We start from the raw sequence: 25,118 nt of genomic DNA, 5'->3' as shown, positions 1-25,118 counted from the left end.
ACCTTGGGGGCTTCAGAGCACAGGCTCAGTAGCTGTGGTACATGGGTCTAGGTGCCCAGCGCCATGTAGGATCTTCCCAGACCCGGGATCGAACCAGTGTCCTCTGCATTGGCAGGTAAGAGTCTTAACCACTGGACCACCATTAGTCTCTTTTTCACACGAGGAAACAGGAGCAGAGTAAATGATTGGCTGCGATTTGTTGTACATACCTGAACCCCAAGCACAGCACTGTCTCCACTGGCCCAAGCTGCCTTGTCCTTGGGCTCAAGAAAATCCTGCAGATGAGCTGAAGGCCAAGAGGGAGCAGACCCTTCTTATGAACACACACTTGGACCTTCCTGCCTTCTCACGACTTCTAGTGACCCAAAGAAACGGCTTCCAAGTCAGATCCAGAATTCAGAGTCACTTTACTAGCCCACCTCTCCTTAAAAAATGCCACAACAGGGGATACAAACTTTTAACACACTTTATTTAGGGCCCAAAGAAGGCAGCATTTGGACAGTTAAGAAAGGCACCTCATTGAAAATAATATATCACAGTGTTGTAAAGTGATCCCAGTCATAGGGTTTGAGGATGGAAAGGACAGTCTTTGGATAATGTTGCTTAGGACACTTGCTCATTCATTAAAAAGAGTCCTTTCACACGATGTGGATGGAGGAAGGCAAGAGTGCAGGACTGTGGCGTATGCTGGGTGGCTGCCAAGGGCTCACCCATGAGGGCAGGTGGGCTGGTAAATCAGTGGTGAGTATGGAAGGGAGAGACACCAGCCTGCCCCATGACTCCAGTAAGCCGGATTTGTTGAGACGCTGCCCCCAGGAACACACTCCATGTCTCTTTCACATGTGGAGATGATGTTCTGATTTCATGGTATGGGTAACTGGGATTAGTAATCAACTCCTGCCCTGTTCCAAGCTATGGGACAGACAGGACAACAGTGTGATTTCCTGCATTCCTGGGCTGGCATGAGGTTCTGATAAAAGCTGAGGTCTCAGGGCACTGAGACCTGTCCAGTTGTCACCAGTCCAAAGTAAATGAAAACATGATTCCTTAGATATAATACTGCATTTTCTTGTTTCTATTTATACCCTCCAATCAAGTGTTTTAAAAAATGAATTTTTCCCTTTGCTTATACTTTTAAGAGTCCTACTCCATGTAAAAAGAAATTGCTTCACGGCAGTATAGCTCCTCTCCCCTTCTTGAGCCCTCACCGCTCCTCCCTCTCCATCCTTACCCTGACCGCCCCTCCCTCTGCCCAGCACCTAAGAGCAGGGATCATGCCGTGGGGTGATGAGTAGTGGTGCAGTCTCGCCTGGCCTTCTGTTACTAGGCTGAAATAAAGAGGAGACAAGAGAAAACAAAATGGGTTTTTAAAAACCAAGTAAACATCAGAGAAGGTTGGCATGCACACCCCAGCAACCAAATGCATTAAACACTGGACATTTCTCTGCCAGGTGAAAGCTCTCATGCCTGCTAAGGTTAAGGCTCTGGAATTTAGCGAAGCAAAAATTGAATTCTACCCACCCTCAAAAGGACATATGCACCCCTGACAACCTTCCCTTTCCCACTGGCAGTCCAAATATCACATGTATGTGTGTGCACGTGTGATGCACACGGACGGATGACAAATATTTGAGCAAGGATCATGCACACTCTATCAGCAATCATTCAAGGACTTTAACTTTGAGGCCAAGTGTCTGCAACTGTCCCCAGTCGAAGGGGAGTCAACTCTAAGATTCATGAGGCCACCTCACCCAGAGAAGAAGCCCAGATCCCTGCAGACACAGCAGACAGTTTTGATTCACTCCCCTTCCTTGTCCATTCTCAGAAATCATGTGCTTCCCAGAAACATCCCATGCCAGACTGGGTTTCCGTTACGAATGGGTGGAGTTAGTTTCCAACCAGGAACAAGGCAGAGCAGAGCCAGCATTCATTCACTTGAAGCAGACAAAGAGGGACACAGATGGCCACGTACCGCAGCCAGTTTCCAGGTGGACAGAGGACAAGCCCTCTGGTGGTCCCACAGACAGCAGGAGAGCTCAGGTCAGGTGGGGACTGGGCACTTCCGAGGCCACTGCACTGAGTCAGCAGAGTACCTTGGGAAGGTGGCATTATTTACTGGACCTGTCACTGACTTTTTAATGGTTTTTCCAGAGCCTGCTGTTTTTGTGGTCCCTCATAGCAGTCTATTAATTCCTCTGTTTGCCACAGATCAAACCAGAGACCAAAAGGCACAGCGTGGACCTCAGGAAATGCCTAAGAGCCGAGAGCTGAGGTTAGGAAGAAAAGTTGGTTACTGCCATAGGTGATCTTATTTTGGGGGTGGTCCTTTCTTGGGGAGACTGTGGCCACCACCATCATGACATAAGGGGTGAAGGACTGGATATGGAAGGGAGAGGGTTGAGTTCAAAAGGGATATATCTGATTTCATATCCTGTAGAGACTGGGCTTGAATAAATTCTAATCAACATGATCCCCAAATGATCCTCAAATCACCATTTTGTTCACAATTGGAAACAGAGCAAACATTAAAAATAAAGACAAACCTATCCTGCTGTCTTTGGGGAAGTGGACTGGCTGCTCTCAGATGCCCAGCCTGGATGTTCAGAAGATAGTCTGAATTCAAGAGGACCTTTCACCTGGTTTAATTCTTTGGCAGCGATTTAGTATTCAACACAGGTGCCAAATGATTCCTACTTTACAGAACCATGGTGCAGATCACAAAAATAATTCAATTTGGCCAGGCTCTTTCTATGGTGATACCCTCTCCCAGTAATTTCTGGAATCTATAAAGTGCCTTTTCATTCCTGTTTAGGGGAAAAAAATTAATGATCCCTTTCCACACACTGACTCATTGACTTTTCATTATGGGTGAGAAAACAAGTGGAATTTCTGGCCAACAGTCCGCCATCAGGAACTGTAGCCCTGCCTGACTGCATGTGACCAAGGACTTCTAATTAGCTGCTGGAGATGGAAAAATACCTGGGAACTTGTCTGCCTGGTGGATACCTGAGTTAGTTTATTTTGGTCGAAAATAAAGAGTAAGGCTAAAGAAGTAAACGGTCTCACCTATAACTTAGGAAGTACGAGAGTGTACACATACTGACACATGTGTGCACGTATGCACACACACACACAGATGAGATGAGACTTGCACACACGCCAAAGGTACATGAAGCAAGTGCTTTTTTAATCAATACATCAAATGATATTCTTGCTGGCCTGAGGAAGCTTCTCTCTGCCTACTCTGCCATTCCCACCCACTCGTTCAACAGGAAAAGGAAGAAGAAAGAAATTCCTTTTTGGACCCAACATTAAATAAACATAACCAAGTCTTTACATGTGGCTTTGGAGAAGGCTGCTAGGATGCTTGCAAACACGACGTCAGGGGTCTGGGATGCATCGATGGCGGAGTGGATCCCCTGTTTACTGTAGTACTCCACCAGCGGGGTGGTTTGAGTGTGGTAGGCCTCCAGGCGGATTTTCAAGGCCTTCTCATTATCATCTGATCGGCGGATCAAGGGTTCCCCAGTGATCTGAGAACAAGAAGAGGACAATGAAAGGCTGGGACTCGGCAAGGTCTCCTAATCGAAGGCCAGATGCAGATCTGAGATGCTGTCTGATCCCAAAGTCCATCACAGGGAAAGACAGACAATCCAGACCTCCTTCAACAGAGAACTATGAAGACCTTCACTATTCCCAGCAAGCTGGTCCCAGGAGCAGACCACCTGGTCCAGAGAATCGGGGAGCCTGAAACAGCAACTGTGAGAACAGGGCTGAGGGAGGCGATGGGCAATGTCTTTCTCTCATAGCTGGTGCTCAGGCTGTTCAGCTTCCAGAATAAACACTTCGAGGGTCAGAAACAAGAAAGCCAGAGGCCCCTGAGACCAGGAGAATACATCAAAATCAGAGCTGCAGTAGCAATTACGATCTTAACTGCTTCAGTTTTTTTACCAGGCCATCAACATTCTAAAAGAGGCAAGTGAGGGGGGACGCTGAGTGATAGCACTGCAACTCTGAAATGTGACAAGTTGACAGATGGCTTTGAAACCTGTGTGACCTGATGAACTTGTTTCATTTGACAAAGGTTAAGTCCAGGAAATTCGTTCTGTTGTGGCCTACATGTTCTAAAACAGATGAAATGAACTATTTACGGCAAATATTACAGCGACTATGTATGACACCCTCCCTTTTACATCTGCAAACAACTGAAGACTGTCACAGGAACTTGGCAGTGTTAAGCTGGCCAAGTTCTTCTGGAATCTGTAGGGCACAGTAGAGTCACTAGAGAGGGAAGATACTCTTCTGAAGCATGGCTGGTCAACAAACCTCTCTTCAGTCCTGTCCTCCCAACCCTGGCTTTAATTCGGGCTTCCAAGCAGCCTTCTCCTGATTAGTTCACCATTGAGGTTCCCATGATGCCACGAGGGGCTGCTCTGGACGAAACAGGTACAAACTGGGCACCATCAAGTAGCTGGCACTGGTGGCTACCTCAAGGTCAAGCAATAAACCATCTGGAAGGACACTCTAAAGATGAGCCACAGTCCATGTGATTTACATGACAGTGATACTTCTCATAGTTTAATGATGCTGGTGGGAATAGAGGGAAGATGGGAAGAACAAAAGGAAGAAAAAAAGAAGAAAAAGTGAAGTAAGAAAGAAGGAAAGAAAAGGACATTTCCCATCCTGAATTTACATACATCATCTTTCATGGGTTCCTTTGGGGGGTTGAACTCCTCGTGGTAGGAGCGGCCACTCTGGGGGTGAATCAGTCTGCAAGATAGCAAATGAACATCAATCAGGCTGCTGGAACTCCAGGGGTCTCCAAGACCACAGGCACAGACAGAGAAGCTGGATGCAACAACTTTAATCCAGTAGAGAAACCAGTTACAGGCATCTCTTGCTTAGGAAAATAACTGGGTTTATGCCAGAATATCTTTTCTCTTTTGACCCAACATTAAAATAAGCGTCTGGCTGGCTGGAGGCTGGCATGACAGCCTGTGGGCTGTGTGTCCCATAGGTCTCACAGCCCTCCATGTATTCACCTGTTTATTCAACAAGTGCTGACTAACTGCCTAGTCCAATTCAGGTCTTGAGCTGAATCCAGGGGCTACAGAGAAGTGAGTCAAGATCCCTGCTCACAAACAGTGCTTAATGTAGAGAGGGAGGCAAATGTGGAAATAAGTAACTACAGTAGATGTGGTAATCCTTTAACAGAGACTTGGACAACGTGCCATGGGGGACAGAGGACAGAGAGACTACCCTTATTTTCTAACCTACTTTGGGAAAAAACAAGAAAGGCGCTATAGGAAAAACACGTGCTATGGACGCAGATGCCACCAGACAATGCCGCATACCTTTGTGACCACAGAGACACAGACGGCCCAGCCATCAGAGGGCAATACTCAATGTGCCAAGAAAACTGACACATTAAGTCACAGAACAAAGAGCTCGAGAAGAAGTTTTTATCTGGCACAGGCTATGTAGCCAGCAGCTGCATCTCTGCCATGTTCCCTTAAGCAATAAGCCCATGCCCCTGACTGGCAGTGGCCACACCACAGGAGCCCCGAAACCTAAGAAGGGAAGGAGGCAGGCCAAGTGCTGCTCCACGGCTGGGGCCCTCTCAAGTTCCCGCGGTCTCCCAATTCTATGCCAACCAAGATCTGCTTATTTAACTGATGGCTGCTCTCCTCATGAAGTCCATTAGACCGGAGCTTCCCAACACTTTCTACCTCTTGGCAGGCACAGAAAGTACTCAGCATGCTTGCTCTTGTGGCAGAGGGGGTCAATATTTCAGCACATCAGTTGGGAAAGTCTGGGTCAGACTTCTGAAGCCACATACATTTGCAAAATGTGGCACTGTGTTTTCATGACAGCATACTTTTGGGGAGTCAAGGGGTCCATTTATAGAATAAGGTGGTCGGGGGACAAGTGACTGCAATCACACAGCCCAAGGTTGAGCCTTTCGAGTTGCTGGAGGGGTTCCTCTGGTGCATTCACTGGAAATGACGCCCACTGGGAGACCCAGGTAGAGGAAGAGCAGGAGCTGGGGCTCAGCTACAGCTTTCTCTTTGGGAAGGGCTGGGGGTATGAGATGGGGACCATGTTTCTTTTTTTCTAGCCGAACCTCGCAGCATGTGGGATCTTAGTTCCTCAACCAGGCTCTGAGCCCATGATCCCCAGCATGAAGTCTTAACCACTGGACCACCAGGGAAGTCCCTGGACCATGTTTCGTCACCTTCTGCATAGCACAGGGCATACAGCAGCCAGGCTGCAACAAACACAACTCTCTCCTCTCCACGTCTCTACATCAGCTCTCGTTCACTCTCAGATTCCCTCAGCCCTCCAGTTATGTATAAACACACTGCTCCTTCTCCAACCCTGAATATTATTTTAAGAAGAATGCAAGACTCATTCCCTAGAAGGGAAAAGAAACCGATCTCCAAGTTCTTAAAACGGGACTGGTCTCAAGTACCAACCAAAACAGCTCTTAGAGCCACTGAGCCTGGCCTGGAGGTGAAGATGTGGGGGGACCAGGCTGGGATGCTACAGCCACTGCTGCCTTGGCTATGATACTTCAGACACCTGTGTTCTCATCCACAGAATGGTGATGGCACAAGACATAAGAAACCAATTAAACCAGAGAGCCAACGTCGAATAGGTTGAAACAAAACCCACCAGCCATACTTACGGCATGGAATAAAATAATCACCCGTAAAATTATTCCAAGTGACGCCTGAGCCGATTCAGAAGACATTGACGGTGGGGTCCTTATCGTGTCAGGTAAGATCCATATTAAACTGGTTAGCTCCTGACTCTCTCTCTGGCAGCCATCAGCACAGTGGACAGAAAGAAGGCTTTTGGTGCTAGTTCTGCCACTGACATACATACAGATGGACTTGGAAAAGCACTTTCACACAGTCTGAACTATTCTGTTGCCTCCTCTGTGAGGAAAGCACTCACTTCCAAACCAAGAGGCTCAGCCTTCCCTCTTTCGCCCTCTACAATTCTGTAGTTTGTTCTCAGAATCTCTCGGTTCCCCACCAGCCCACTTCAGCCTCGTCGCTCCACAGGTGGGTCACATGAGGCTCCTCGGTGGGGTCCTTGTCTGTTTCTTCTTTCCCTCAATTGAGCCTGCATACCAGGACCAAGCCAATATTCTTACAATGCTGTACTGGCCACAGTACCTAGTGGCTTAAGAACATCCCATGACTCCTGACTCAGGCAGGTCTACCCTACCCTCTCTGCTCCTTGGCAGACCTTGCACCTTCCCAACCTCACTCATTCTACCACCCAGTCTCCCAGGCCATTTCTCCAGTTCTAGACATTCTTGCCTCTATTGCCTTCTGGGAAAACCTCAAGAAAATCCTCTCTATCCAGGAAGGTCAAGTCTCACTTTATGTCTCTCTCCTAGCCAACCTTCCCTCTCTGCCCACAGGCTCTCTTACTGGACCCCTACTGTACTAAACAGCCCAGGTTTCATGTAGGGTTTGTGGACACTCTGAGGTCTGAGATGGGCACTGCTGTATCTTCTCTTGGTCCCTTGTTCCCAGAGCTGTGCTGTGCACAAAGCAGGCACTTAGGAAGCTGAGCCCATCAGATCAAAGGTCCCTTGTGTCATCTAGTTCTGTTAACATTTACTTTGCAATGTCTGGGACTCCACCCCTGGTGACGTCCCTTCCTATCAACCCTACTGCTTCTTGGACTGTATCAACTTTGCCTACTCTGTGCCAGTGCAAAGGAACAAAAAATCTGCACTGAAGGAGCCTATGCAATAGCTGTAAATATGAAACCTGGACATTTGAAAAGGTACATTAACACCACTGTCCAGACACCGGTAACACTTATTCTGCTGCCTCTCTCCTTAAAGACACAGACTGCAGACACACGGGGGAAAATGCTCAACCTCATTAGGAAATCAAAGTAGTACATTTATAATAAAAAAAAAATGTCCCCCTTAATTACATAACTTACATGTACTACAATGGTCAGAGCATCAGTTTGACAGTAGACAACTAGAAGAAACACAAATGTACAACAACTAGGGAATAATGAAGTAAATGATGGTTCATCCTCTGTGAAATAATGCAGCAATGAAAAACAGTGGTCACAGGAGTCTGGTTCAAGATGGAAAGCTGACCACCTTCCCGAGATTCCATTAAAATGACTAAAGGGGGACTTCCCTGGCGGTCTAGTGGTTAAGACTCTGCCTTCCAATGCAAGGGGCATGGTTTCCATCCCCGGCCGGGGAGCTAAGATTCCACATGCCTTGTGGCCAAAAACCAAAAACGTAAAACAGAAACAGTGTTGTAAGAAATTCAATAAAAGACTTTAAAAATGGTCCACATCAAAAAAAAAAGCCAACACCTTTAAAAACAAAGTGTATTATTGGTACAAATAGATGAATTTTTGAAAAAATAAATAAAATGACTAAGGGCTAAAAATAAGCTATGGTCTATAATAAAGATAAGAATGGGAGGGTCTATTAGTAGTTGGAAGCGTCCCACATGTCGCTGGAAGGCAGCACAAAGCAGATGCAGAGTGACAGTGAAAGGGTTAAGCAAACTGCAGCCTAGAGCAACGGCACTCTTTAAGAGCCACTTGTCAGAAGCAGAAGCGTTTCTGTGTTCAATGTTAACTCCCATAGAGAAGTCAGCACTTTAAAACAAAACACACAAATAAATTAGTGTTTTTTGCTAAGCTGGCTGTACCATGAACAAAATTTTCTTCAATTTTCTAATCTCTGTGAAGATGGTCCTGCTATTTTTATAACAAATAAAAAGCCTACAGCAAGGTATGGCAACTCCAACTGAAATCCAACTTAAAAAGCACTGAAATGGAGATACACATGTAAGGAATTTAGTATTTCTTAAGCACCCATGTGAGCAAGGTTCTGAACTATGCACAACACGCTATCTACCATGCACAACGGTTCCTTGAAGCAGGTACTATTACCCCCATGCAACATAAGGATACAGCCTTAGAGAGGTTAAGAAACTTGCCTAGGGTCAGAGTTAAAAGGTGACAGGACTGAGCTGCTGCTGGACTTCGGATCCCTTGCTCCTCTTTCCACATCCCCATCCCATGTCACCAAATAAGATCAATCCACATGGAAATGGCACTAAGCTTCGTGGCTGGGATTAGGCCAGAGCGGTTCCCATGGTCTGCCAAAGCTCTGAGGAAGCATGAAAAGAAGGGATCTTCAGGGGACAAATACCTTCCTGTGATTCTCCGGATGAGCAGAGAGTCTGGGATGCTGAATTCAATCACAGAATCAAGCTTCTCTTTCCTCTTCTCCATGAGGTCATCAAGCTGTAAAAAGAGCATGTGGCCCACCTAAGCTACCAGAGCTTGATAAGACCCATCTCCCTCAAAGGAATAAAGAGATAAAGGGCCAGGATTTGCTTTCCTGCCTTGGTGATACAAAACCAAGCCACTCACCATTTCTGCCTGCCTCACGGTCCGAGGGAAGCCATCTAGAAGAAAACCATTTTTGCATGGAGGGGTCTCCAAATTCTTTTCAATGAGCTCCACGACCATTTGATCGCTCACCTGGAAGTCAAGAACAAAACAGGTGTTGGGGTTATGTCCATTAACCAGGTGGCATTAGCCCAACTCCAAGGTTACAAGTCTGTGTCTGTATAACCTGATTACTAAACAGGTTCTTGATCCCAAAGAAGCAAAATTCAAAGCAACTATGGAGTGGCTCCCTTTGGAAGATTCAGTTTCATGATTATTTCTGTTGTTGCCACACACGCATTCTCTTCCCTTGAGACTCTGCTGTGTCCCAGTAATCTGGGAGAGGAAGGAGGATTCCAGGGCCTGTCACCACCCTCGCCCCCGGAGACCTTCAAGTCTTAGGTCCCAAAGGCCTCTCTGGCTATTAGTCAGAGTCCTAACCATCAGATAACAGCTTCTCATCAACTAGCTGTCCTCTAGACACAAGAAAGTGAGGGTACATGGCTGAGGGACCACCTGAGGAAGGCTCCAGGAGAGAATGAGGGTTGACCAAAATGTCAAAAGGCACCAACTTAACCTGTTTCACAATTTTGATTAGGCTAACAGTAAAGTAACCCAGGCCACCTTGGACATGAAGCAACAGCGAAGTTTACTGACCTGACAAGACTGGGTCAGAACCAAGGAGCCAGCCCAACACCCTCTGAGCCTCTCTGAAAACCCTAGTGAAGATCCTCCCTGGCTTTCAAAAACTGGTTTTCCTCCTGGGCTATCACTGGAAGAAAAGCTCCCTGCCATTGTTAAAGTGAAGGCTGCCCATTTTGGTAGCTAATGATCTTATCTCCTGCGACCACCTGTGAAACTTGGGGACAAAGTATAAGCTCTGCAACTAAGTGAAGGCTGGAGATAAGTAATCTCATTGCCACATCCCATTTTTTTCTCAGTACAGGATCTTCTATCAAGGTCCAAAGCCCAAAATACCCAGCTCTCAGGAGTGACTGACAGCCTCACTTACATGAAGGGAAAGCTAGAAGTAAAGGGGCAGTGGGTGCGTCAGCGGAGCTACCCCAGCTCCAGAATCTCAAAGCCTGACAGGAGGTAACTCAGGCCAGCTCCTGCCCCAACCAACATACTAAGATATGTCACGACCAGAGGCCCAAGCACAAAATGATTCTTCCTAAGACCAAGTCTCAGAAAAAAACCTCAGTTACAATTAAGCTCTGGCACCCGGGTGGTGCTAGTGGTAAATGCCAATGCAGGAGTCATAAGAGATGGGGGTTCAATCCCAGGGTTGGGAAGATTCCCTGGAGGAGGGGATGGCAACCGACTCTAGTATTCTTGTCTGGAGAACTCCATGGACAGAGGAGTCTGGCAGGCTAGGTCATGTGGTCCATGTGTGTCCATGTGGTCCAACAGAGTCAGATACCATTGAAGCGATTTAGCACACACACTAACCAAAAACAATCTAGTGGATAACAAACTACTTCTCCAATCAGATCAACTGGACTAAAAACAAGAGAAAATGCTATTATATTTTCCAAATAAGGATACTTTTGTTATCTGCCAAACAACCCCTCTGTTAAGAGACACAGAAGAGAGTCACAAAACTAAGTAAAAGCACTCTGTACCTTCTTGAGTCCTCTCTTGAAGGACCCTTAGAGTTCTGGTCTAGGGATGTCAGTTTTGTTTCTGGCCCTAAACACTAGGGGTATATTACAAAATACGCCAGCACAAAGGAACTTCAATAATACTGTGAGTAAAATCAGTGCCATCAATTCAGAATGAATCAAGTAGACTTGCTAATGTAAAAGTTCATATAATCTTCCAGTTTGTTAAAACACCCCCCACAACACAGGGCTGTCCGACGGAACTTTCTACAATGATTAAAATGTTCTATCTCGGGGCTTCCCTGGTGGCTCAGTGATCTGCCTGAACGAATCTGCCTGACAATGTAGGAGACAGGATCGATCCTTGATCCGGGAGGATCCCACACGCCATGCGGCAACTAAGCCCATGTGCCACAACTGCTGAGCCTGTGCTCTAGAGCCCAGGAGCTGCAACTACTGAGCCCACGTGCCACAACTGCTGAGCCCACGTGCCACAACTGCTGTGGAGCTCATGCTCCACAACAAGAGAAGCCACCGCAATGAGAAGCCTGCACACCGCAACTAGAGAGTAGCTCCCACTTGCCACAACTAGAGAAAAGCCTGTGCAGCAATGATGATGCAACATACCGGAAAATAAATAAAATTATACATATTAAAAAAAAATTCTATATCTGTGCTGGATTGCAAAAACCTGAAATGTGGTAAGTGAAACTGAGAAAGTTAATATTAAATTAAAATAAATTTCAATAGCTACATGTGGCTGGTGGTCACCCTGGCAGGGCAGACATGGACTAAGGAAGATAAACATTCATCGGTCCCACCGAACCTACCAGCTTCCCGGCATCCATAGTTGCCTTCAGCTTCTTTCCCAGCTCTGAGCCAGAAGCCACCATGGCCCTCAGCATGTCTCCAGTAGCCAAATGGCAGACACAGAAGTTTTCAGCCAATTTGGGTGCCTGTGGAGGGGAAGACAAAACACGGGATACGGTTAACAGTGCAGGCCTTGGAGCTTGACTGCCTGGGTGTGAACCTGGCCCTGCCACTTACTGGCTATGTGAACAGATGCCAATTTCCTTACCTGTAACAGGGATAAAAGTACCTTACATTATATTCTAACCTATGATTATAGGGTTGCAGTAAGAATTACATGAGATAATATATGGAAGGCACTTGTAATAGTGCACCTAGCACAGGAAATCGTCATATCAGCTATTATCACTGCTTTCACTAGACACACTAATGACACACAAGCCTCAGCCTCCCCATTATGAATGGGAATAGAAACAGCAATACCAACACTTCACACAGTTGCTCTGAAGTTTAAATGAGTTCACATATATAGAGCATTTGGCACAACGCCTGGCATGTAATATGTTGAATGAGTATTTGCCAAAGGAATGGATGTGTGGATGTCAAGTACTGTGGTCACAAGTGTGGGAGGCAGCTGGAGCTAGATGCAGAAGTCTCCCCCTGGCAGACTTGGTCTTCCCCTTCCCTGTCACTAGGTAGCTGCATTACCTGGGCCAAATCACTTAACCTCTCAAGAGGCACAGTTTTCTCATCTGTTTAAAATGAAAGCACAAAGGCTCCATCTCTAAAGGTAGCGGTGAGCATCAGATGAGCTATATATGAAGACCACCTGACAAGCAGTGGGGCTTCCCAAGTGGTGCTGTGGTAAAGAACCCGCCTGCCAATGCAGGAGACATAAGAGATGTGAGTTCAATCCCTGGGTCGGGAAGATCCCCTGGAAGAGGAAATGGCAACCCACTCCAGTATTTTTGTCTGGAGAATCCCACAGGCTGAGGACTCTGGCAGACTACAGTCCATAGGATCGTGGAGCCAGACACGAATGAAGCAACTTAGAACCGCATAGCACCTGGCAAAGTAAGCTCTTAGTAGTTTTAGAAGGCAGGATAGCCTTTTGGTTAAGAGCATGGGCTGGAGAGTCAAACTGCCTGGGTTTCAGACACCAGGTCCACCAAGTCTGGATATGTGACTTGAGAAAAACTGTATCACTTCTGTAAATTTTAAATTTCCTCTAGGTAAAATGGAGATGGTAATAGTACCTGCATCACTGGATTGATGAGATTATGAAGAATCACTGTAAGTGCTCAGGAAGCATCAACTGTTACTGTGACCCCTGCCTTAATTCCATGTTCATTCATACGCCTTTTCTAAGAACCTTGCTGGAGCCAGTGAAACAGATGAATAGGAGACACAGACTCTGTCCCCTATGAGCTCACAGTCTGGTAGACTATACAACTGAATGAATACCAGAAGAGGAAGAGACCCTGGACAGTTCCACATTGGTTTTGCAGAGGCAAAAAAGAACACAGAATTCAAAAGGAATAGAATCATTTCAAGAGCCTAACACTTACCTTTCTGGTTCAACTGTTTTGGAAAATAAGTAGGGTGGGGACCTTGTTCAAACCAGTTTGTTCGGAGTTTTCTTAGGTGCACATGATAAAAGCTAAATAGACAGGGTTCAGGGCAATAAGTGCTGGTGTGTGAGTCACGGACTGATTCAACTCAAGCAAAGAACTGACTTCCGAGCAAAACAGAATCCAGGTGAGGTGTTAAAAACAGCACTTAAGGAAAGCAATGAAGGTCAGGCCCCTCTGGCAATGGAAAGTCTCTGGTCCTTTGGGCTGGCAGAGCCACCACAAAACCAGAAGGCTCTGCTTTTCTGCCAATCTTTCTTCTTGGTTGTTGAAATTAACATGGGTGGAAAATTTGGAGGTCAGGCCTTTTCCAAGGGAGAGACTAACCAAAACACCAGCGAAGAGCTGTCAGCACGGAACCTAACCATCCTATTTTTATCACCCCAAACCACAGGACACTTATGTGCTGTTCCAGGTGACTGGACTCTGCAGCTCCGTGGAACAACACTCCCAGAGGGAAGGGCAGCATGGAGGAAGACTAACTCCTTCATTTCTTGCTGGCTGCACAGGAATCATTGTGGTGGGCTGCAAACAGCATGAACTGAGGAGTCAGACAGATCTGCATATGAACCTGGATGTCCCCAAAAGCTGTATGACCTTTGGCTAGTTACTTAACTTCTCAGAATCTGTTTCCTCACCAGTTAAATGGGGAACAATGTCTATTTCACAGGGCTGTTGTGAGGATAAAATGAAATAAAGTACCCAAAACATCAGACACACTGTGTGTGTGTGTGTGTGTGTGTGTGTGTGTGTGTAAGGGAGTACAAGGAGGCCTTCACAGTGCTGGCAATGTCTGTTTCTTGATATGGGTACAAGTTACACAAGTGTGTTCACATGTGAAAATTCATCAAGCCACCCTCTTAAGATGTCTACACCTTTCTCTATGTGTATTATACTTCAATTAAAGTCTTTTAAAAGCACAGAAACCTGTGTTTGAAGTTCAGCCCTGCCTTTTAACTGACCATGTAACCTCAGGCTAGTGATTCTTCGAGACTATTTCCTCATCTATAAATTGGGTGTATCAGTGGGTAGGTAGGAGAAAGAATGGAACATTCTTCACTGGGAGGGTAGGAGGAAGAACAGAAGATTCTCAACAAATCATAATTGAAAGTGGCTCAGTCATTTCTGACTCTTTGCGATCCCATGGACTATACAGTCCATGGAATTCTCCAGGCCAGAATACTGGAGTGGGTAGCCTTTCCCTTCTCCAGGGGATCTTTCCAACCCAGGGATCGAACCCAGGTCTTCTGCATTACAGGCAGATTCTTTACCAGCTGAGCCACAAGGGAAGCCCAAGAATACTGGACTGGGTAGCCTATCCCTTCTCCAGCAGATCTTCCCGAACCAGGAATCAAACTGGGGTCTCCTGCACTGCAGGCAGATTTTTTACCAACTGAGCTATCAGGGAACCCCTCAACAAATCATAGTCCTTGTTCTAACCCTGAACTATCCGAGCAGTTGTCAGTCACTCATCAATACTTCCCTGGTGGTACTCTGCACTAGTGAGTACTGCTTGCATGTATGTTTGTTTCTGCCCCTACACCTAGGCTGAAAGCAACAACAGGATGGTAATGCTGTTCAAGAAATCAGTCACAAGTTCAAATCCTACCTTCGTTACTTTAACTATGTCCTAGGGCAAGATACAGACTGGGCCTCAGTTTATCAGTAAAAAGCCAAAGATAACAACAGGACCTTCCTCCAAAGGCTGAAAGATTAAATCAGATGACATTAAGTCTGGATTAAAAGGACTAAATCTCTGGCTGGGGGGGTAGGGGTAACGGGGGGGGGGGGAATACGGGGAGTCTGTCACAGAATCCAGGAAAGGGTGACTGTTTTGCAATACTACACCCTCTTGAGGGCTACCCTGCAGCTCTAGCAAGGAACTTACCTAAGAAAACATGCACAGGGCAGGAGACAAATCTAACCAGGGCAGCAGAAAGAGCAGGAGCTCCAGAGTCATTCAGATGCAAGAGCAGCCAACTACTTGCTCTTTGGGATTTAGTTTCTCTAGCTGTAAAAGGGGGAATAAGAACGTGGGTCTCACTGAGTTTGTTTCTGCACTGTGTAACTGACCAAGCCTGATCTGCAAGATGGCAGCTGACAGCCTACATGTGCTGGCCGTGAAGAACCAGTGTCAGCTGCACACATGGAAGAAACTATCAGAGGGGTTGGCAGAGGAAAACAGGAAACACGCTGTGGTTTTGGCCGCACCCTAGGAACATCTGACCCCAAAAGGGAGATGGGGAAATAAGGTTATTTAAACAAAATAACAAACCCACGTGGTCCAGATATTTTAGACATTATTATGGAGAAGGCAATGGCAACCCACTCCAGTACTCTTGACTGGAAAATCCCATGGACGGAGGAGCCTGGTAGGCTGCAGTCCCTGGGGTCACTAAGAGTCAGACACGACTGAGCGACTTCACTTTCACTTTCATGCATTGAAGAAGGAAATGGCAACCCACTCCAGTGTTCTTGCCTGGAGAATCCCAGGGACGGAGGAGCCTGGTAGGCTGCCATCTATGGGGTCGCACAGAGTTGGACACAACTGAAGCGACTTAGCAGCAGCAACAGCACACTGATACAAAAGCAGGGGCAGCTTTAAAATGTTTAACTATTTTAGTTAAAACTAACTTTTAAAAGGAAACAATTATTTCAGTCACGCCAACATTAAATACCTACGACACCGAGTTTATACAGGTGTAAAAGGAAGCACCAATGGGAAGAAAAAAATTACTGAGTAGGCACTAACCCAAGGTACAGGACAACCTGTAAATTGAAAGAGACTCGAGGGACTTCCCTGGTGGTCCAGCAGCTAAAACTCCAAGCTCCCTATGCTGGGGGCGTGGGGTTCAACCCTCAGAGACCCCACATGCCGCAACTAAAGATCGAAGATGCTGCGTGTGGCCACTAAGACCCAGTGCAGTCAAATAAATACATAAACACTTAAAAAAAATACTCATAAAAAAATGAGACTTGAAATGCAAATGAATAGAAACATAAACATTTACTCCTACTATTTATCTTTTATGGAATATTATGTTTTTCTACAAAAAAGAATTCTTTTAGAGATACACACTGAAATATTTACAAATGAAATGTTACAATATCTGGGAGCTTCTTTAAAATCGTTTGTGAAGGGAGACTGGATGGGGAAGGAATGGCCACCAGCTGAGGTAGCTGGGCCTGGATAATGTGTACCTGGGCTCGTTACAACACCCTGTTACAATACCCTGTCGTTTTTTGTGTAGTCAAACTCTTCATAATTAAAAGCTGGGGTGTGTCTGCAGGCTACAAGCTGCTGCAGGCTGCCACTCTGCAACCTCTGATTTATGAACAGTTTTAACTCCTTAAAACCACAACTGCCAGTATCCCTATGGTTCTGAATACCTTAAGAAAGGTGTACAGAGGTTAAGCAACTTGTGTAAATTTTATCCTTTCAAGTCCCAGCTAAAATCACATCTCCCTGACTTCCATAAGGAATTCTCTGGCCAACTCTCATCATATATACACCCTTATAAGTCAGCTCATAAGTAGAATTTCCCTCAAAACTTCCTGAGTAAAATCACCCTTTACACTGAGATACAACTGAGTTGGGGGTTGAGGGAATGTATTATCAATTAAGATGAGTGAGTTAACAATTAGTGAACACCTGCTATGCGCCAGGCTGTCATCCAGGTGTGCTTTACACACAAATAATTTTCCAGTATCCTTGTTAACTTTTGGTCTAGAGGGACAAGGACCTTCTCCGTTTTGTTTACTGTTCTATCTCCAATGTCTGGTGCTCAAGAAATGCTGAACATGTATTATCCCCATTTTTCAGCTGACAGCAGTGAGGCCTAGAAGTTACAAGTTTGTTAAACTGTCAAGCCCTTGCCCAGCACTGAGATTGGCTGTCCATTTCACAACCACTGAAATTATTAACTTCAATATGAACTAAGAAAAAAAAAATCAATGCATTTGAGTTACCTTGTTTATCTTGGTTACTCACAGCAAAAGTCCATAGTTTGGGATTAAACACACCTAGCTGCAGGTTACCTAATAACTGAGGGTGGCAGCAACAGGAAAGAGGAACCTTTGGTGTGAAAGGACAAGGGGATTAGGTAACAGTGAGCCTCAAGGGCAAATAGGCTCTGGCAAAAGGAGAAGGCAATGGCACTCCACTCCAGTGCTCTTGCCTGGGAAACCCCATGGACGGAGGAGCCTGGTGGGCTGCAGCCCATGGTGTCGCTAAGAGTCTGACAAGACTGAGCGACTTCACTTTCACTTTTCACTTTCACGCACTGGAGGAGGAAATGGCAACCCACTCCAGTATTCTTGCTTGGAGAATCCCAGGGATGGTGGAGCCTGGTGGGCTGCCGTCTATGGGGTCGCACAGAGTCGGACACGACTGACACGACTTAGCAGCAGCAGCAGCAACAGAGAGAAAAGGGAAAGTGGTCTTTCTTGACTGAGTGCATGCATGCTCAGTTATGTTCAACTCTTTGCAATCCCATGGACTGCAGCCAGCCCACCAGGTCCCCTGTCCATGGGGTTTTTCAGGCAAGAATACTGGAGTGGGTTGCCATTTCCTCCTCCATGGGATCATCCTCATCCAGGGATCAAACCTGCGTCTAATGCACTGGCAGGCAGATTCGCTACCATTGAGCCATTTTGGAAGCCCTTCTTGACCTAGTAGCTTCCCTGATGGCTCAGAGGTTAAAGTATCTGCCTGCAATGTGGGAGACTCAGGTTTGATCCCTGGGTCAGGAAGATCCCCTGGAGAAGGAAATGGTAACCCACTCCAGCACTCTCGCCTGGAGAATCCCATGGACGGAGGAGCCTGGTAGGCTACAGTCCATGGGGTCGCAAAGAGTCGGACACGACTGAGCGACTTCACTTTCTTTTTTGACCTAGTAGCCAGAGCCAAAAAGCAAAGTCGCACAGGAATGAACCGAATCCTCCCAGATTCCCCTTCTCTGCATCATCCATATCTAGTAACCTCATCAAGTGCCAAGTAATGTGCTGAGTGTCACAAGAGTTCCAAGAAAGAGTAAGACAAATTGTCTGCCCAGACTTTACAATCTTTGCAAGGAATAGGAATAGAAGAGGGGTACAGAGCAGCATCCAGAACCCCATTTCCTTCAGAGCTCAGATTTGCAGGAATTCTCTCTTTAGACCCTAACAACCAGCAAAATTCTGAGGTCTGGGAGGGTCGGGGGCAATTCCAGGAGGATAATAATCCAATCTGTGGGCTTCCAAATCCTGAGATCATAAATCTCATCCCTGATCTATGGGCCCATTATGTCCCAGGTGCCAAGAGAGGCCTCACAATCAGCAGAAGGTGACCTCACTCCAATCACGCAGAGCCTTGAGGTTCCAGGCTCCCTGAGGTCAATTTTACTAACTTGGGGAAGTCATGTGACCTCTCCAGGCCTGTTTTCTTACCTGTACATTGAGGTACCCTCTCCCATCCACCTAACTTGGCTCAGACAGGTCATACCTCACTTCTCCGAGCAGTTCTCCTTATCAGCACAGGACAGCTCGCGCTTACCCTCACGTCTGGGAGATGCTCCTCCGCCTTCAAGCATTAGTCAATGCCAGAAACGTACCCCTACCGCGAGTGCCGGGAACGTAACCCTCGAACGTAATCCACTGTCAAATCGAAATGAAATCTAGGGTCCCTGTCTCCAACTCGGGTTCCGATCTACATGTCTCAGCCCAGGGCTCACCCTACCCTTCAAATCTTCTCAGCTTCTAAACCCTAAAGGAATCTACTCAGTCCTTAGATCCCCTAACACAGAACCTCAGGCCTGGGGCACTCAAGAACTCAGACTCCCTCGAGCTCCAACTTGGACCCTTCCCAAAACACCTGCCAGAACCCCAGACGCCAGCCAGGGTCCCCCCGTCCAGGCCTCAGTCCGCGCGGCCTGAGTCTGGGGCGAACAGGACCTTCGGCCGCCCTGACCTTGCAGTTCCACGGGCTCCACCGACAAGCCCGGCTCAGCAGCTCACCTGGGTACCCTTGCCGGCTCCGGGCGGCCCTAAGAGCACGGCCCGGATGCCTTTAGGAGACTCTGGGACCGGTTCGGCCGCGGGCACGTTGGGAGCCATGGCCGCCAAAACCTCTCACTGCTCAACCCGCCCGCACACCTCTCAGGTCCAGCGCTTCCAGGCCAGCCCGCCACGCACGCCACGCACGCCTCGCTCGCCGCTCACACTGGTCCGTTGCCATGTCCATCAGTCCGCTCCGCCCGCCCCTGAGCGCGACGGAAACTTCATCTTACCAACCATGCAGCCAGACTGGGGAAAGCTGCTTTTGATTGGACAGAATCGTTGAGGGAGTAGGAAGGGGTGGGCCACCAGGTACGAAGGGGCGGGGCTCGCGGCGGGTGTGCGGAGTGGGCGGGAAAACGTGAAGCAAGCCTAGAGGCGGGCCTTGGGGTTCTAGGTAGGCTTTTGACAGTTAATGGCACGGGCAACTCAAGTGAAATCCTATAAAATTGCCCGCGGGAGTACAAATGAGTGAAATCAGTTTTAGAAGACAAATTGGCTAACATGTATCAAATATCCTTTGGTCTAGCAATTCTACTTCCAGGAAATCCAAGGACATAATCTAGGATATACGTAAAGACTTGTTTAACAAAGATATTAATTGTAGCACTTACAACAGCCCCCAAACCTAAAACACATAAAAACAATAACAAGGGCAATATCCTAAACGTTCAACAATAAGCTTAGTGAAATAAATAGCAACAGGTTTGTATACTGAAACCCCCTCCCCCCGTTGTATATTTAATCACATGGGAAAATGGATACAAAATTGCAGTTACAACAAAATCACAGTTTTGTTTGATAGTGATGATCTCTACAGAGTGTGATTACCGGAGCTTCTTTCCTTTTCTGTGCATTTTTATATTTTCAAAAAGTTCTGTAATGAATTCTGCAATAAGCAGGAAAAGAGAGTTTTTCTCAAAAGAAATGTCCTTCTCTTGGACAGCTTTATGGTGTGTGAAAGCTTCATTCACACCCTCCAGGAAGCAACCCTGAGGTCCTGGCAAGATCAGCACCAAGGGCCCCTTTGGACCTTTAGTCCAGAGTGTGATTATGAAACAATTTTGTTTCTCCACAGACTGTGGCAACTCATTTCCTTTTTTTTCCTTCTTCTTTTTTTCCCTCTAGCCTCACCAAATGGCATGCAGGATCTTAGTTCCTCAACCTGGAATTGAACCCGTGGCCCCTGCAGTGAAAGGACAGAGTTTTAACCACTGGACTGCTAAGAAACTCCCACAACTCATTTTCTACATCCTGGAAATGAATTTCCTATCTCTTCAGCTTGGTTTCTTCTATTTTACCTCACAAAAGAAATTGACATTCATTCCTCATGCCCACACTTGTCTTCCACAAGGTTCCTGACCTTAGAGAATGCAGTGATGGTTATGCCATTTTATTAAAAAAAAATTATTTATTTGGCTGCACAGGTATTAGTTGAGGTGTTTCGGCGTGTGGGATCTTTTGTTACAGCATGCAAACTCTTAGTTGAAGCATGTGGGATCTAGTTTCTTGACCAGGAATTGAACCTGGGCCCCCTGCTTTGGGAGTGCAGTGTTTTAGCCACCGGACCACCAGGAAAGTCCCATTATGCCCATTTTTCAGGAAGATATGCAGTGAACAGCACAAAGCCATACAGTAGTGGAGTCACAATTGACACTGAGAATCGCAAGCTGGTGCCCAGGGAGCACAAGATTCATGAAAGTGAGAGTGGAAACCTCTATGTGCCTCAAATTCACTTCAAGAAGGTCAGAGTTTATCGAGGTCTGATGTGTTCAGGGCACTAGAACAAGAAGGACTAAGAGCATCCTTTCCCTTCTACCATCAATCCCTACAATGATTCTAGCCAGGGATGGAGCCCCCAGAAAGGAAAACAGCTAAGATTATACAGAAACACACAAAATGTCAGGGTTATTCATTCAGGTTTTTAAAATGTCCTAGTCTTTGGGCATACTAAGGATCATAAACGGAATATTGACCCCTCAGGGGAAGGAGAGAGTACCTCATTCTTTTTTCACTCAACTATCAAATTTTAATAGTAACTGCTATCATCTACCTATTATTGAGTACTGTGTGCCAAATTGCAATGCCAGCACTGTGCTCAAAACTTTATATCCATTGTCTCATTTAATTCTCACAACAAACTATATATGGGGTCACTGCTTTATTATCTGCATTTTTTAAATAGAAGAAACAAAAGCACAGAGAGGTTAGATCTTCTGACTGGCCAGTACCCAGCACTGCCAGGTGAAAAGACAGTTTCTGTACATGTGAGACACACAGCACAGCTGGGTTCCAGCTAGAGGAATCATGGAGGTTTCTGTGAAAGGGATCTTGAAGATTACTGAGGACTTGGCTTTGGGGTGGGGGTACCTTGCAGGCTGAGAGAACATTTGGAGCAAACCACCAGAAGTGAAAGAGAGTCAGGGATGCCGTGGGGTTTATTCAATGGGTTTTGGGGAATCAGGAATTTTCTTAGTAAGGGTAGTCATGATCAGAATCACGTTTTATAAAGATCATTTGCAGGAAGACGGGAGATGAAAGAGATGAATGCAAGAGAAGCTAAGAAATCTTTCTGTTAGTGTTCTGTGGTAGACAAAATAATACCCCCAAAGATATCCAGGTCCTAATTCTGGGAATTTGTGATCATGTTACCATACTTGGCAAAGCAGACTTTGTAGATGTGATTAAGTTAAGAATTTTGAGATGGAAAGATTATCCTGGATTATCTGGATGGGCCCAATATAATCACAAAGGTCCTTCTAAGGGTAAAAGGAAGGAAGAGAGCCAGAGAAGATGTGATGACATGAGCAGAGGTCAGAGTAGTGTGATTGTTGGCTGCAGACCACAAGTCAGGGAATGATGGCAGCTTCTGAGGCTGGAAAGGCAAGGAAACAGATTCTCCCCTAGAGCCTCCAGAAGGAACACAGTTTCTGATTACACCTTGATGTTAGCCCCAGAAGACGCCTTTCAGACTTCTGACCTCCAGTATCAGAAGATAATACATTTGTGCTCTTCTAAGCCACCAAATTTGTTGATAGCAGCAATAGGAAACTAAAACATGTTCTTTGGGTGCAAGCAACAGAAACAGACTTTGAATACACTAAGCAAAAAAAAAAAAAAAAGGAATTAATTCAGAGGATACAGTTGTACAACTTCGAGCCTTGGGGATGAGAGGAGCCAGAGGTGCTTTGGGTAATCTACATGTCAGGAACAAGGTGACAGTGCAGAGGGGAATGTTTATTCTTCCTCCAGCTTTTTCCGTGTGGAGAGACCTCTTTTAGATAACACTTTTGCCTATTGCCTCCCTCCTTCACTCATCTATCTTCCCCAGAGAGGGAGGAGGAGGAGTGAATTATCTGATTGGTGAGTTTAGGGAGAATGAATGGAACTCAACTCAGCTCTTCCTTCTTCTTTCTTCTTTTCAGACCTACCTGCCCACAAGAACCTTGTATTTTTGTGCTCTTCCTCAAAGTTCTAAATTTCTCAGGGTCTGACCCTCATAGAAAGGACCATGATATTCCAGCACTGCCTGAGTGAGACTGGGTAGAGGAGATTAATCTGGGGGTTCAGTATTAGTAAACCCACATGTCAATCAGACCTAAAGGTAGGTTCCCAGCAACTTTGTCAGCAGCAAAGCTGATATTCTGATCTCCCTCTGCCCTACTTCTGTAGCTATCTCTCTTTTGGTTCTAAACTTGGATGAGAACCAAGTTCTACCCCCAAGTACTACCCCCAAACTCAACAAACAGTTTCTCAAGGATGCGATGATTGGAATGACTCAGTTCAACTGTCTTCTATACCTGTGTCATTCCACTCAATATTTAAAGTCCTGGCTTGGTTTGGATCTCATGTTCACCCCTTGCCAAAGGTGGAGAGTACCTTGACTGACAGTTCCCTCAAGACTGCAAGGAGGGAGAAGTAGTTCTTCAAAAACAAATGATGACAGTTTCCAAAATAAGAGGGAAGAGCTGTTGGGCATGCAGAAGTGACAGGTTGCAAGTCAGAAATAGCTATGGGAAATGTCCAGGAGAGAGACAATAGGCGACTGGAGTATGCAGGTAGAATTAGTGGGACTTGACACCAGACTAGATGGGGATGACAGTGTCCCAGGTGATTAGGGGGATGGTGGTGCCATTAATTCATCTCATTCATTCCTTAATTGACTCATTCAATGTACATTTATCGAGCATATGTTATGTGCCCAGTATTGTGCTGCGTGCTAGGGATCCGGTGGTGCGACGAAGAGAGCAGTCATAAAACTTGCAGTCTAGTGGGGAAAAAAGACAAGATGGTGATTTCAGCACGATGATGGAGGCTGTGCTGGGGAAAGTACAGTCTCCAACAGAAACACAATGAGGTGGGAGCACCTAGCCCAGATTTGAAGGGAAGTGACATCTAAGACATGAAATCTCAAGAATGCGGAGGAGGACTTCCTTGGTGGCCCAGTGGCTAAGACTTTATGCTCCCAATGCAGGGGGCCTGGGTTCAATCCCTGGGAACTAGATCCCACACACTGCAACTAAGAATTTGCATGCCGCAACGAAAGATCCTGTGTGACACAACTAATATCTGGTGAAGCCAAAAAAAAAAAAAAAAAAGAATGAGGAAGATTTGCCTGGAGAAGAGGGAGGAGAAAAGGGGGAGAGTGTATACAAAGCCCTGGAGGCAAGAGAGACTATGGCAAGTTGAGGGGAACCTTGGTACTCTGCAGAAGAATTGGTACTCTGCAGAAGAACGTCTCTTTTATGTCATGGAAATTCTGTCCTGCAAAGGGCTTGGGGAAGAAGGAGCCAGCTCTCACCTACAGAGCTGAAAGGGTGGAATCTTGCTTGCCTTCCTGGCAACTGGAAAATGAGCACATGACCAGGCCTGACTAGTGGGATGTTTCTGCCCAGGACTTCGACCTTTGAGACAGAGAGAGCAGTGAAGTGGCAGGGCCTATTCTTGGAGGGGAGGGAAGAGTCCCACAGCAGTGTGTAGCCAATGGCCAGTAGTGGCTGTCCAACCGGGCTTTTCCTGTGTCACGTCTTTGCCTGTGTTCTTAGCCTAACTGCTTTGGGTTTCTATCTACATTTGGAATTTGTAAACCCCCAACATTATTCAATAAACTCCTTCACTGTTTAGGTTAGGCACCAAAACCCTGATCCTACTGAGCTGAGATAGGGTCAGTCTGGCTGCAGCTACCGCAGGAGGGTAAGAGAAAAAAAAAAAAGGGTGAAGAGGTAGGGACTCAGAATTTGCTGGGGGCTTCTGTGGAAGGCTTTCTTCTATAGTAGAAAGAAAAATGTCCAGGAGGAAAATGTCCCTTCCTGCTTGCCTTTGTATATTAGGGAAGCATGCAATGCTTAACTTAATAGCCAACCTGGGGCCATTAGGAAGGAACCAAGACTCTCAGAGAACCTGACCCAGAGTCAGACATCACTGAGCTGCTCAGTTAAATAACCTGATACCTACCACAACCTTCCTCTAGGTCCCTTGTGATAAGAGATAAACTTCTCATGTTCAAGCCACATTTATTTAGGTGCTCTGATGTCTGCTGCTAAAGGCACCTTATGGGACTTGGGCAAGAGACCTAACCTCTCTG

The 25,118-nt window shown here is 46.3% G+C and overlaps 1 protein-coding gene across 4 annotated transcripts; it reads right to left on the bottom strand.

The window, feature by feature from the left end:
* Positions 1-448: 448 nt before the first annotated feature.
* AK2 (adenylate kinase 2) lies at positions 449-19,663 on the bottom strand. 4 transcript variants are annotated; one of them, XM_081585752.1, is made up of 8 exons: positions 19,634-19,663; positions 11,891-12,016; positions 9,439-9,549; positions 9,215-9,309; positions 4,698-4,770; positions 3,338-3,533; positions 1,973-2,093; positions 449-1,328 (listed from the first exon to the last, which is right to left on the bottom strand). In XM_081585752.1, exons 2-8 carry the CDS (start codon positions 11,963-11,965, stop codon positions 1,205-1,207), a joined length of 795 nt encoding a protein of 264 aa, XP_081441878.1. In that variant the 5' UTR covers positions 11,966-12,016; positions 19,634-19,663; the 3' UTR covers positions 449-1,204. The 4 variants fall into 4 exon arrangements, with proteins under 4 accessions (XP_081441878.1, XP_081441877.1, XP_081441879.1 ...); XM_081585751.1 differs by having other exon boundaries at positions 19,496-19,634; XM_081585753.1 differs by lacking the exon at positions 1,973-2,093 and having other exon boundaries at positions 19,496-19,634.
* Between the last annotated feature and the right edge of the window lie 5,455 nt (positions 19,664-25,118).

This window comes from Giraffa tippelskirchi, chromosome 3, assembly GCF_054371585.1.
Source record: "Giraffa tippelskirchi isolate mGirTip1 chromosome 3, T2T-mGirTip1v1.2.pri, whole genome shotgun sequence".
Classification (NCBI taxonomy): Eukaryota; Metazoa; Chordata; class Mammalia; order Artiodactyla; family Giraffidae; genus Giraffa; species Giraffa tippelskirchi.
The sequence above is the reverse complement of the archived record's forward strand: the minus strand, read 5'-3'. Positions and strand labels throughout refer to the sequence as shown.

Bases quoted from the DNA above. Each gene is read 5' to 3' on its own strand.
- AK2 (XM_081585751.1), bottom strand. From the start codon at position 19,594: ATGGCTCCCAACGTGCCCGCGGCCGAACCGGTCCCAGAGTCTCCTAAA. The intron at 9,550-11,890 runs GTAGGTTCGGTG...CTTGACTTCCAG, and splicing joins CTATGGATGCCGGGAAGCTG to GTGAGCGATCAAATGGTCGT. The intron at 9,310-9,438 runs GTGAGTGGCTTG...CTCTTTTTACAG, and splicing joins CCGTGAGGCAGGCAGAAATG to CTTGATGACCTCATGGAGAA.